Genomic DNA, 13,269 nt, shown 5'->3' with positions numbered 1-13,269 from the left:
AATGATGTGATAATGATAATATTTTAAAATAAGGTATAGTATTTTAGAAAAGATGATTATGGATTTATAGATGTTGCAAATTAAGAAAATAGGGAAATGTTTAGTAAAAAAAGGGGCATTTCATGTACGCATCCATTTTGAAAATCCTTTTTTATATTTCTTCACGTTATTATTTTATCTAATTTTATTTTTCTTAAATGCGAATATATAATAAGAAAGAAGATGATTTTGGTAATAAATAGCCTCTCCCCGTCTCTGGCGCTCACTTATTTCAACTTCTCTCCACCCTTGTGTCTCTATTCTCTCTCTCTCTCTCTCTCTCTCTCGCGACAAACATTAACAAATCACAATTTCACAGGCTTCACTCCCCCTATTGCACCTCACTCCTATATACATTGTTGGTGCCACCACGTTCTCCGCCGGAAATGATGGTGTTGAGGCACGCCGGAGGAGGAGGAGGCGGTTTTCTGGCAGGAAAGCAGGTCGTTCCTGTAAACTGCGAAGCGGAGGTCTCGCAGCGCCTTCTGGAAGCCTCGCTTTGTAATGATACGAAATCGGCTTTCGGATGCCTCGCCGATCCGTTCGTCGACGTCAACTATGTTGGCGCTGTCTGCTTGAAGATTCGGCAGACCGGTGTCGTTTTGCGTGAGGAATCTCCGAGCCAAGTGCGCGTCGATTACGAGGAGTTCCGCACAGATGTTACGGCGTTATTCGTTGCTGTTACTAATGGGAACTTGAGTCTCGTGAGGAAATTACTGGTAATTCTGGCTTCGACTGAGTATTCAGTTATTTACGCGATTTCAAATTTTGTGTGCTCCCCTGCCCCCCCCCCCCCCCTCTCTTTCTTTCTTTATTTCTTAAAATATTTTTTTCCTCGCTGTTGATAATAGAGACTTAGTTCTCGGGGGAAATTACTGGTAGTTTCAGCTTTGAATGTTCATTTTTGCACTCACATCCTACTGGCGGAAGTGAGGATAGCTGTTTCTGAAAACAGGTTTTGAGGTTATATGTTGCTTTTCTTTATTTTTTGAATTTGCACCTGCTAACTGGAAACCCTCTCATGTGATGTCCTTTTCATTTGGATTACTCGAAAATCTCAAATTTTCTGTTTGTTCGAATTCAAAATTTGAAAGTTGTGTCGGTGTTATTCCTTATATATGCCCTTTTAGATGCTCTTTACGCTTCTTCTCCAAATCTTCCAGAGTTGCTTGCTAATTTCATATTACTTGTGTTAATATTACTAAATGATTTTAGGAGGTTTCAACTTTTCATCAGCTGAAATATAGCCCTGGATGGAGTCTTTTAACTCTTTTTTTTTTTTTTTTTAATTCACTTATTTGATTTGATCTGATTGTGCTGAATCCCTTGTAAATGATATACGGCAAATCCCTGATCCTATTGTGTAATTTTATACTATAGATCAACATAAGCTTCTTAATTGAGGAGACAGTAATTATGCCTTTTTCTGTATTCTTGTACTGTAAATTACCACGAGTTTCTTAATTTCTGGCCTTATTTTGTAATCTTCTTAATGCTGAATCATTTTAAAAAATAAAGTAAATCTCTGGTTATGTTTGACGTTAGGCCAACTTTTTTTAATACAATGTCCCTAATTCGGTTTTTGTTATTTAGGGTGAACAGTAGCATGAGTATCCTAGATCTTGACAGTCTAGTGGCTTACACTCTTGCCATCCCTTGAAAATGAATTGTTCGTTGTGTGTCCCTTTAGGGGATCATAGAACTTTACCAACTATGGTTCACTTATTTGGGTTGAGATGAGAAAATGAAAACTGTGATCTAATGTATCTGGTTGATTGCACCGCTAGCCAATATGTGCACTTTTCTGCAAGTTGCTCATAGTTCCTCTTACTTATTTATTACTTATTTGTCCCATTTAAAAGTGTTGGTGTCGGGAGTCCCATGTTGCTCGCATCTATCCAATTTTGCGCTTCTAGCTTGGCTAACAGAATATTCTGTCAACTATATTATCAGTAATGCATGTGCTATCGATCAAATTTTGCACAGTGGACTGAGTTTGAGAAAAATCTCTTTTGCTAATTTCTGAGTTTATTTATTTGGTTGTCAATTCGTCTTTTTCTTTCCTTTTTTGTTCGCTGTCCATGTCAAGATAGGAACCTTTTGTTGTTTCACCACTCTGTGGATAACACTTGCATTTTTCTTTTAAAACTGATTGAATATTTGCAGTAAACCAAATAATGAAGAGGTACTATGTCTTATTCCAGTCTAAGAATTTTTTGTGCACAATGACTTATAAACTCCTGTCTTTTTTTTTCCTCCCTAAAATGGCAGAGTGCAGGAGCTGATGTGAACCTACGACTATTCAGGGGCTTTGCAACAGCTGCAGCTGCTAGGGAGGGCCACCATGAGATCCTGCAGATCCTACTTAAGGCTGGATCATCTCAACCTGCTTGTGAGGAAGCGCTGTTAGAGGCTAGCAGCCATGGGCATTGGCAATTAGTGGAGCCACTTATGGGTTCTGACCTCATCAGGCCCCATGCTGCTGTTCATGCTCTTGTGACTGCATGTTGCAGAGGCTTTGTGGAGGTGGTGGATGCTCTAATTAAGGTATCATTTGGATGACATAAAATAGAAAAACAGTATGGATCAAAAAACTTGCTGGAACAGTTTTATGTTATTGGTTGGGGAAAAACACCAACCTATATTATCTGAATCAGTTGTTTAGGCATGCATTATGACCTAAAGGTCAAAGTAAGAAAAATGCAGTTATAAGTCTTGCTATATTTCATTTTCTCTTCGTCTCTTGAGAAACATCACTACTATGAGTAGCATACAGTTTTAAGTGGTCAATTAGCTCATTTTATCGTTCTGATCATCTGATGCCATTCTACTCAATGGCAGTGTGGAGTGGATGTGAATACAACAGACCGCATTTTGCTTCAATCATGTAAGCCTTCTCTGCATACAAATGCTGACTGTACAGCACTTGTGGCCGCTATTGTCAGTAGGCAGATCTCTGTGGTCCACCTACTACTGGAGGTAAATGAAGTGATGCTTGCTTAGCATTCTTGTTTTATATCCTTGTATATTTTTTTTCACACAGTTCAATAAGCTTCCTCCTGGTAGGTAGGCCGACTTTTGATTTATTTCCTGCACATCTAGAGGTCGCAAAATGCAAAATAGCTTGATATCTTGAGCTCTTCTTGTTTGAGGATGGTACCTGACCTCTGCTATTTTTCTGTTTTGACCATAAAAAAGGCCGGTGTCAGAACTGATGTCAAAGTGCAGCTTGGGGCATGGTCATGGGATTTGGCTTCAGGCGAGGAATTCCGAGTCGGTGCAGGACTGGCTGAGCCTTACCCAATCACCTGGTGTGCTGTGGAATATTTTGAAGCAACTGGTTCTATTCTGCAGATGCTCCTTCAACACATCTCCCCCAATACTCCTCATCATGGAAGAACTCTTCTCCACCATGCTATTCTGTGTGACAACGGAGAGGCCGTTAGAATACTTCTGAAATGTGGTGCTCAGATAGAGACACCAGTCAAAACCACACGGAAAACAGAATCTCGTCCCATACATATGGCTGCTCGTCTTGGATTTTCAATAGTTCTTCATAGTTTAATTGATTCTAGCTGTGATCTGAACTCAACAACAGAGGCTGGTGAGACAGCCCTAATGATCTGTGCCAGATATAAGCGGGAAGAGTGCCTCCAAGTATTGGCAAAGGCAGGTGCTGACTTTGGCCTGGTCAACATAGCTGGCCAATCTGCATGTTCCATAGCTCGTTCAAGTCGTTGGTATCTTGGTTTTCAACAGGCATTACTCGATGTAATAAGAACTGGGACTGTGCCCAAATCTACCAACATGTCTGTTTTTGCGCCTCTGTTATTTGTAGCTCAATCAGGAGATGTTCTCGCCTTGAAAGCCCTGATTGGACGTGCAGATATTGATCTGGACATGCAAGACGACAGAGGATTCTCTGCAGTCATGGTTGCTGCAATGGAGGGCCACGTTGATGCTTTCCGGTTGCTTGTTTATGCTGGGGCTGATGTTAAGCTATGCAATAAATCTGGTGAGAACGCTATAACACTCTCCAAACTCGGTAAGAACAGGGATCTCTTTGAAAAGGTGATGCTTGAGTTTGCTCTGGAGAAGGGAAACCGAGTCTCTGGAGGATTTTATGCCCTACATTGTGCTGCTCGACGTGGTGACTTAGATGCTGTCAAGTTGTTAGCAAGCAAAGGTTACGACATCAATGCCTCTGATGGGGATGGTTATACGCCACTCATGCTGGCAGCAAGGGAAGGCAATGGTAAAATGTGTGAGCTGCTTATCTCGTTTGGAGCACATGTTGACGTAAAAAACTCAAATGGCGAATCTGCACTTTCACTTGCCCGAAAACTTGGAAAACTCCATAATGAAGCTGAGAACATGATACTAAATGCCCTTGCACGCAAATTGGTATTAGGTGGCTCCAGGGTGAAAAAGCACACCAAAGGAGGAAAGGGAGCTCCACACATGAAGCTCGTCAACATGGTAGGATCGACCGGAATTCTACGATGGGGAAACTCAAGTTGCCGAAATGTTATTTGCCGAGAAGCGGAAGTGGGACCGAGTTTAAACTTCCAGAGAAATAGGCAGAGGAAAGGCGATGCTAAGGAACCTGGAATATTTCGTGTGATGACTACGAAGAACAAGGAAGTGCATTTTGTGTGTGATGGAGGAATGGAGATGGCGGAGTTGTGGGTGCGCGGAATAAGGCTTGTGACGGGAGAGGCTATTTTTGGCAAGTAGGAGGAAAGGCGTTTATTTAGGATGTTTGTACAGATATGTTGCAGTACTCTATCTCATAGTACTGGGAGCTATTTCTCTTCATTTTGTAAAGGTTTTGACTTGCTTTAGTTGTAAATTCATTTTTTTTAAGTGATTTTAGTTTGGATATTATTTACCACCTAGGACTAGGAGCCACCTCAGTTTTTGGAATAGAACAAGCTTGTCCTTATTTTCTACTTCAAATCTTATCAGTTGAGGATGGAAACTATCAAGAGGAAATACTTGTCGTGTCGAATTACTTTTTGATTCTCATCAATTTCATTTCCTTGTTAAAATTTAATATTCAAATATAATGTAAATTTAGTTTACCAGGCAAACTGAGAGAGTAGAAAAGGAAAAATGTTATGGTAATTAATTACTATTTACTGTTCAAATTCATCATTTCCTGAAAAGTTTCTAATAAAGTGAAGAAAATCTCATAAAAAAAACAGCCCGCATTAGATTCTATCAAGATGGCATGCAATAAACGTGTTTGACATTATTACTAGGATTTGGATATGAAAATTTCATTATTTTCAGTTGAATGAGATTTCGAGTATTAAACTTATAGTCAAATAATTTTAACTCTTGTCTTGGGCATACTAATTTGAATTCACATATCCATAATCCATCACTACATACTCTATCACCCAATTCACATACATTCTTGTAACAATTAGACCCATATTTGCACATTGCTTAAATCACAAATTATTCCACAAAAATTTAAAATTTCTCCTCAAAAGAATTGAAATATCACAATAATCTCACACTGATGAATGGATTACAACCACCTAAAATTTCTTCTTCAAATTCTCAGTAAATCCCACCAACTTACTATAACAATTTGTAATCAAAATCCTCCTCTTAATTATGCCAATAACTCCCACTAATTCAAAAATCAATTCCAAAGGTCCCACATTTGTGTATTCTTTTTAAAATGGTAGGTAAATAATTACATTAATATTTTAATAAATAGTGCAATGTGTCGATTCAATCAATATATCAATATAATTAAAATAATAAAATAAATACCCACCTATATTAATTATCTATAAAATCACTATATTAACCACCAAATTAAAATATTATTTATAAAAAAATTTAGATATCCACTAATTAGTACCTGCAACGGGTGCATAAAAGTTAATAATTATTGCATTTTTCTGAAAAAATAATTGGGCATCATAGTACTCGCGTTAGTATTGTCTTTTAAATAATATTTTTCCAACCAGAATGATAAAAACCACCAGCTGTACTGAGTGGGGCTAATTGGTATAGCCCATTTGTCAGTACTGAGGAGGTCTCTGATGAAAAGGATTCCCCACAACCTGGTGACTTTAGTACATGCAGTAATTGTTGCTAAAATTACAGCTTGGTGACACGTTTGCGGGGAAAGCCTTCCAGCTGGCGTACACGTATCATCTTAAATTGTTCCATTTGTTTGCTTGAAATAGAGAGCGAAAAAAAGAAAATAAATAAAATAAAAGGCCACTTCTTTTTTCTTTTTTTTCTATCTTAAATAAAATTTTATATACGTCAGCATGTAGAAGTTACCGTTTTCACCACCGAGAATGGGATAAGTTCAAACATTCTGGTGGACAACTATGCCCCTACTTCATTTATGCATCCCCAAATCTTTCATTATTAAGAGTTTTAACCCCCATAATTTCTGAAATTATAAATAACTATATTTTATGAAATATTGATGAATTCTAATTTTTCCCCCTCAAATTCAAATCGCCCCATCCAATTGTTCATTAGGGAAAATAAGTTGAACATTTTTGGGCAACAAAATAAAGAAGTTAATATGTGAAATTTTTGACTATCAATTAATTTTAGATTTTGAACTGCGTTTTGTGATTAAAAATGTTAATACGACGAAGTTAACTGGAACTATATTTTTAATACGTAAAGTTATATAATATGGCATTTTTATTTGCGGTATGGATCTTTTTTATTTCTATTAACTTATTAGTTCAAAATTATTGAATTACAACACATAGTTTGTTATATACAAAATTATTGAATTACTAATCATATTTGAATTTCCTTATAATAGTCCTTGCTTTTTTGGCATATTTTCCCATTTTTCTTGTTTTTATTATTCCAACTTGACAAGAAGGTTTATTTTTAAACCTCACATACAACATCTTTCTGCATTTTAAGATTGCTTCTATTATCACTTTAGTGACTCCTAGGGTTTTTTTCAATTTAGTCTTTTTGATTCTAAAAAAATGGTCGTCATTTTCTAAGACTTCGGACCGGAATGATTATCACTACCCAATGGGTCTATATCCATTTTTTAATGTTGTTGGGTACAGTTAACTCTATTTATTCTTACAGTTATCATATAATCTTCACAGATGAGTTTGCACCCCCTTGATAGGTTTTGTTGGAGCAATTAGACTGAGGAGTCAACTTTTTTCCTATGAGCATTCGGTGCATGTATCAGTCCGTTAAAAAATAAAAGAGTCACCAGTATTGAGTATCTCTTCCTTGATCTTAGATAGATCGTCTGCGGGTTCACCGCGATTCATTGTTGTGTTTACAAATTAGGGTAGCCTGTTCTGAAAGCTCCGCTGGACCATTTACCAGTAGTCTCCGATCGGAGGAATTTAATGCACAAAAAAATCGAGATTGAAGCTCCCGAAAAGGGAAGCTCAACAAATGTTAGATGCGAAACCCTACACCTTATAAAACCCTGTCGCTAAAAATAAAAATACCGAAAAAATATATTGAAGACACGTAGAAAAAATTATATTTTCGTGGTATTTAAATTTATATGAATCACCAAACATTGTTGTAGGACGACAATTCCACTCAAGAGAGCCGGCTTATCATGATGGCAGGAGTTATTTTGCATCAATAACATGTTTCTGAACCGATGAGTATGAAAAAGGCTGTTTATGGAAAAATGAAGATAATATTACAACAAAGGATGCTAAACATATCTTCAATGGCACCCCATAATTCTCCATAATTTGCAAATGAGTCCATGGGCTTCAAGGGCCAAAGAAGGACAAAAAGGGAAAGAAAAGAGGGGTAAAGCGCGATGGCCATAATCCGAAGCTGAAGACGGTGAAAACTTATGTGAGTGGAAAACTCACCAACTAAAAATAAAAATAATTAATTCGTGGGAAAAAAAGATTCTTCCATTGCACACCTCTTCTGGCCTCGACCGTTTTAATTGTAACGCACGCACACACACACACAGACACTTGCTTCTTTTCGCTTCATTTTTTCAGTTGCAGCGGTGCCCATTCTCTCAATTTCGCTGAAAACATCTATGCACACAGAAAACTTTGGGGAGAAAAACACGCATCGAAACAGAGGAAAAAAACATGTTTTACTCTCAGTTGCTGCTCTCGAAGAAGGGGGCCTTGGGCATTGTTTGGATGGCTGCTCATTGCCACAAAAGGCTGAAAAAAGACCAAGTCCAGCAGACCGACATTTCTTCTTCCGTGGGTCTGTGTCTCATGATCTTTTCTTTGTATCGATTCATCTTCCCTTTTTCTTTTTCTCGGTCTGTAAAATTTGCTGCTTGTTCTTTTCTTGGAAAGCTGGTCAGAAAGAGTTCTTTTTATGTGTTAAAAACGTTATCTTTTTGCTTGCCCTGTTTACTGTTTGTTTCTTTCTATTTCTTTGCCTTTTCATGCAGAATCAGAATACGGGTTTTTGCTAGTGCTGTAGTTAATTACGTGCCACCGGAAAATTTAGCATTTTTCTGTGTTTTTTTGGCGTTTAATGTGTTTTTCATTTGTTGCCCTTTTGTTCTGGTCGATTGGATTAAGTTTTTTCTGGGGTTCTCCTGTAGAATTAAATGTGTTATTTCAGAATTAGTCGATCAGGTTATGGTGTTTTATGATTGTGCAGGAATTTATTTTCAGATTGTTGCATATGCACAGAGGAGGGGGAGGAGGGTGATAATAGCAGCGTATGGCTATTAGAGCAAGTGATGGTTTTATATATACGGAACCCTCACAAATATGTTTGTGTGTGTAGTTCTTTTGCTAATGTGATTGCTACACGTGTTCTATATAATATTTTAATATTCATTTGTATCACACACACACACACACATGAATGTTTTGTTTGCCTATTTTTAGCCAAAGCATTCAACAGTATGGATGCGGCCTTCCACCTGCAGTATGAAGTTGGATGGTGGCGAAGTCCATGTTGTATTGGGAAAAATAAAATAGATTAATTATGTGAAAAAAGTCAGCAAGCTTGGCACTCTAGTGTGCAATAGTAACAATTCGATACTTGTGTGAAGATCAAACCCATAGGCTTTTGCTTCCTATTGTCTTTTCAGTTTAGTGCATCTTATCTCATTTGCTATAACTACTTCTTGTCAGATAAGATTCTAAATGATGAAGTTCCTGTGGTCACACATAGAATCCTAGCCTTCCTTCTTCTGGGTGTTGTCAGGATTTACTCGAAGAAAGTTGAGTATCTGTATAATGATTGTCATGAAGTACTGAACACACTATGTGGGTTTAAGACTGGAAAAAGTGCACGAGGAGGTGGTGGAGTTTCTTTGAGACGTTACCACTCTATCACTTTGCCGAAGAGATTTGAACTTGATGCATTTGATCTGGAACTGTTGGAAGGTCAAGGTTTAGTGGGGTGAGCATCTTTTATTCTGTCAATTCTTTTCTCTTATGGCATTTTTATTCCCTTGTTTTCTGGAAGTTGTTGGTTTATGCCGACATCTTGCAACTGTATAACTTATTAACTTGTTTTTATCTATACTTATGCAGTGGAAAAGTGAGATCGCATAAAAAGGTCATGCATGCAGGTATTCTGCTTTTCCTATTGCTACCATCATTCTATGACGTGAGCTTTGGCATAATTTGCACCATTATACTATTTGCCAGGTGGTCACCGAGAAGACGGTAGCACATCTGACGTGCGATACAAGGTATGCATGTATGGTTGATCATTGTTCGTGTTCTTTTTACATTCCAAAAGTTGTATGTCCAGATGGTGATCCAACATGCAGCGGCACATATGAAATGGTTGTGTTGTCGCTATTTTCATTATTGCACCAAACAATGATGTGGTAATAAATCAAAATAGAAATAAAAGTAAAAGGAATTTGACTTTTTTTTAGCTATTAAGGACCTATTAGTTAAGTACAGCAGTTGACTGCCACGTAGCATAAGAGTTAAATATCGTATTGGACCCACTCTTGATCTGAATTTTCGCCCCCTCTGTCCTCTCCAATGCATTTATTTACTTGCCATCTGATTGGACACTTTCTCGGTCACATTTGTTAAAAAAAGTAACCGTAGATACTTAATGCAGGCCCTCATTATTGCTGTTCATTCTCGTTTTTAGTCTGGAGAATAGCACAGTAAATGCCATGACAGTCAGTTATCATTACCTGAGATCAATATTTACAATGAATCAACCTAAGCTACAGCTGGTAGGCTGAGTATCAACTGTGGGACGGAGCTTGGATGTTGCATGTTTATTTCCCTCCAAATCCAATTTCCAGATCTCTATGGTCCTCGAAACCATGTTGTGAAAGTTTCCATCGAGTATTTAGGCTTTACGCTTAATTATTTTGCTGTTCATTTTTCAATATTTGGAGTTACTCAATGCATTTTAAAACCAGATCAGGAGGCTCGACTATGTGTGAATTCCTTAATTAGGGATATAATAGAATCCTGAAACATTGTTTCTTTGCCTAAAAGTAACTAATAATGGGGCTCTAAGTAGTTGGTGGCAGATTGCCTGTGTCATGATTGAAGTTTTGGCTTCCTGAGGTTTGTCAAATTGTTCAGTGACAATTTTCATGATAACACTCAAAATGGTTTTAACAAAATGTTGTTCCTGATTCGTGGCACCTGCAGGAGAATATGCCAACTGAAGCTCAATCAACAGCTCATACACCACCAAGAGAGTACGTATGCAAGATCTTGTTATTTTTCTGTCCTAAGATCTAATTTTAGACCTTGTTATCTCAGAGCATCGAATTGTCATGTTGCAGTGTGCTCTCACCTCACCATATGGATCAGGACTTGTTCGTGAACCAGTTCAGTGATATGAACATTACTTTAGGTGGCCAGGGAATACTTCATAGAACCAGTTTTTCTTTAGAGGATCGTCTGGATCCTATGGTGTTGGATGAGGCTGAAGAAGAAGAAATGCACAATAAGCCATCTAACAACAACCTGTGGAGTAATTTTCAAGGGCCAAGTAATGAATTGGTGCCAGATTCTGTTGCATGTCTGCCAAATCATAGAAGTCACCCGGTACCAAGTTTAGAGATGCTTCGTGGAACCAGTTTTTCTCTAGAAGATCGTCTGGAGCCTATGGTGTTGGATGAAGCTGAAAAAGACCAGATGAATGATAGGCCGTCTGATGACAGTAGAAGGACTAATATCCAGGGGCTAATTCAAGATGTGGAGTTTGATTCTGTTGCAAATCCATCCCCTCGAGGAAGTGATTCAGTAGCAAGTTTGGGGATAACTCGTAAAAGTGGTTCCACCTTAGAGCATACACCCAATTTCAAGGCGTTGAGTGAGACTGAAAAGGGACATGGCCATGATGAGCCATCTGACGAAGAGCACGGAGTTGAAGAAGAGCACATGGAGTACCCAAGGACTAGGTTGAATTTTCAAGAGGATGAACCCCATAACTTGGGTGGATCAGTTGATAAAGAGCTGCCCGTGGGTGCGGAAAAGGTGAAATTTCTGGAGGTGATTACCCCAGAAAGTGGAAAATGGCAGAGAACGGAAGACGTGCCTATACCCATTGTCACTCCAGACCCAAAGCTTCCAGGTGATTTCGTTGCATCAAAATCTGTGCCAGTAATTTTCTCATGCGGATTTACAATTGCTTGGAAACAGAATGTATAAGCTGCTACTTTCTTTTGATGGCCGAGTGAACATGATATGGCAAGATACCACATCAAAATCTTTTGTTTGCATGACTAACCTGTTTAACTCTGATTCTGTTAGTTGAGAATGCAAATCACATAATTTTGTTTACACTATAAGTCAAAGATTTGGTATGCATCAAGTTTCAGTTTTCTAATCATAATTATATGCTAAATCGCCGTCATTTGTTTTCTTCTGCTTAGAACTTCTGTAGTAAGATTTTGTTGCATTGATGCGCTTTCTTTACATGGTTTTGTTTTTGCAGCTGCGCACCTTGGTACCACAGAGGTCGCAAATGTTCAGACTCCTGCCACTAAGGAGCGCAAAAAGATTCTGAAGAAGCGGAGGACTTTGGTTGACTCGAACACAATTGTGCCAAACAAGTATGTCATGAGAACTTGGGTTTTGATTTGCCGATTTACTTGATGCTGTACTTATGACTGTACGTCATTCCTGCCATACCATATGCACCATAAGACGTCCCGGGATTAATGTTATGTCATTGATATCGTAAGAAAAATTGTTGATCATTTGATAGACCATCTCTTTAAAATGGTATCTTATTTGCATGAAATTCTAAAGATAGGCAATGTGGAATCTTAGAATGTTGATCCAATAAATTATCTTTCTGATTTTGTAGGGTATTCAAAAAGTGGCTTGAAGATCCAAGTGACTTGAAACGTGAACGAAGGAAAGTTCCTCATACTTGTTTACATGCCTGGAGAACTGGCAAACTTAGCCATTGCCCTCAGAGTTTCTTTGAGCCACTGATTTCTGGTTTGTACCCACTGTCATTTTGAGTTCTTTTTGCAGCAAGATTGATTCACCACCTTCTTAAATACGGCCTACACCAGGTATATCAATAGATTTTGGTTGTCTTGAATGCAAAATGAGTTGTACGGCAGCAATTAAACCTGTGGACTTATCTGCTGGCCAAGATGATGTCAAATCTCCTGTTACACACGGGGTTCATGAACAAATTCCAGACGTTAGATCTCCTGTTACACAGATGTCCCCAGAACAAACTGCAATTGCTCCTGGAACACCTGTAACTCATTTGAACTCATTGAGGTCACATGAGCCCAGTGCAGTTGCTGATTCCGACATCGTCGAACAGACTGCCTCATTTGAAAGCGTAGAGATGTTTCCATCTTCAAGTGAAGGAGTAGAATTGGATGCTGTGTTCCGGGAGGTAATAAAATTTCACTCTCTCTCGACATCTGCATTCAGAGATATATCTTTGGATTTTGGAACCTGGCAGTTGATTCTGCATGCAAAATCAGAACATTGCTGTCGTGTAACGTCAATATTTTTGGATTATTCTGTTGACTATATATGTTTGCTATCTAAAGTTTATTTTGTTTAATGTCTTTCTGATTTACCCCTTAAGAGGATACTTACAGCTAACCATTTTCTCCTTTTTTATCAGGAGTCAAATTCACTCGACGGAGATAGCGTGGAAAAAGGTGAGTCGGGTCGACTACTTTATTTATTTACTGCTTTTGAAAGGAGGGTTTGTTGTATAAAATTAACTTCTTTTTCTCTGTGAATTCTAATTTCAGATGTGTATACTTCAAGAACAAGG

The 13,269-nt window shown here is 38.2% G+C and overlaps 2 protein-coding genes across 5 annotated transcripts in view; both read left to right on the top strand.

The window, feature by feature from the left end:
• LOC105177406 (ankyrin-3) lies at positions 255 to 4,914 on the top strand. 3 transcript variants are annotated; one of them, XM_011100543.2, is made up of 4 exons: positions 255 to 758; positions 2,311 to 2,586; positions 2,881 to 3,018; positions 3,238 to 4,914. In XM_011100543.2, the coding sequence occupies exons 1-4, from the start codon at positions 426 to 428 to the stop codon at positions 4,774 to 4,776; spliced, it is 2,286 nt and encodes a 761-aa protein (XP_011098845.1). In that variant the 5' UTR covers positions 255 to 425; the 3' UTR covers positions 4,777 to 4,914. The 3 variants fall into 3 exon arrangements, with proteins under 3 accessions (XP_011098845.1, XP_020554966.1, XP_020554965.1); XM_020699307.1 differs by lacking the exon at positions 255 to 758 and adding an exon at positions 864 to 1,002; XM_020699306.1 differs by lacking the exon at positions 255 to 758 and adding an exon at positions 869 to 994.
• Positions 7,935 to 13,269, top strand: part of LOC105177405 (sister chromatid cohesion 1 protein 2) — a 6,174-nt gene continuing 839 nt past the window's right edge. The window contains exons 1-11 of one of the 2 annotated variants that reach the window (XM_020698976.1): positions 7,935 to 8,262; positions 9,153 to 9,423; positions 9,558 to 9,595; positions 9,675 to 9,718; positions 10,656 to 10,705; positions 10,793 to 11,586; positions 11,950 to 12,067; positions 12,325 to 12,461; positions 12,539 to 12,876; positions 13,114 to 13,150; positions 13,247 to 13,266. In XM_020698976.1, coding sequence (XP_020554635.1) covers positions 8,139 to 8,262; positions 9,153 to 9,423; positions 9,558 to 9,595; positions 9,675 to 9,718; positions 10,656 to 10,705; positions 10,793 to 11,586; positions 11,950 to 12,067; positions 12,325 to 12,461; positions 12,539 to 12,876; positions 13,114 to 13,150; positions 13,247 to 13,266 — 1,971 coding nt within the window. In that variant the 5' untranslated portion in view covers positions 7,935 to 8,138. Of the gene's footprint in view, positions 8,263 to 9,152; positions 9,424 to 9,557; positions 9,596 to 9,674; positions 9,719 to 10,655; positions 10,706 to 10,792; positions 11,587 to 11,949; positions 12,068 to 12,324; positions 12,462 to 12,538; positions 12,877 to 13,113; positions 13,151 to 13,246; position 13,269 lie in introns of both variants that reach the window. The other variant, XM_011100542.2, reaches the window with a different exon arrangement.

Source organism: Sesamum indicum, linkage group LG15 (genome assembly GCF_000512975.1).
Source record: "Sesamum indicum cultivar Zhongzhi No. 13 linkage group LG15, S_indicum_v1.0, whole genome shotgun sequence".
NCBI classification, from domain to species: Eukaryota; Viridiplantae; Streptophyta; class Magnoliopsida; order Lamiales; family Pedaliaceae; genus Sesamum; species Sesamum indicum.
The sequence above is the reverse complement of the archived record's forward strand: the minus strand, read 5'-3'. Positions and strand labels throughout refer to the sequence as shown.

Excerpts from the sequence above, each read along its gene's own strand:
- LOC105177406 (XM_011100543.2), top strand. The coding sequence starts at position 426 with ATGATGGTGTTGAGGCACGCCGGAGGAGGAGGAGGCGGTTTTCTGGCA. Across the intron at positions 759-2,310 it reads GTCTCGTGAGGAAATTACTG|AGTGCAGGAGCTGATGTGAA; the intron begins GTAATTCTGGCT and ends CTAAAATGGCAG. Across the intron at positions 3,019-3,237 it reads TGGTCCACCTACTACTGGAG|GCCGGTGTCAGAACTGATGT; the intron begins GTAAATGAAGTG and ends ACCATAAAAAAG.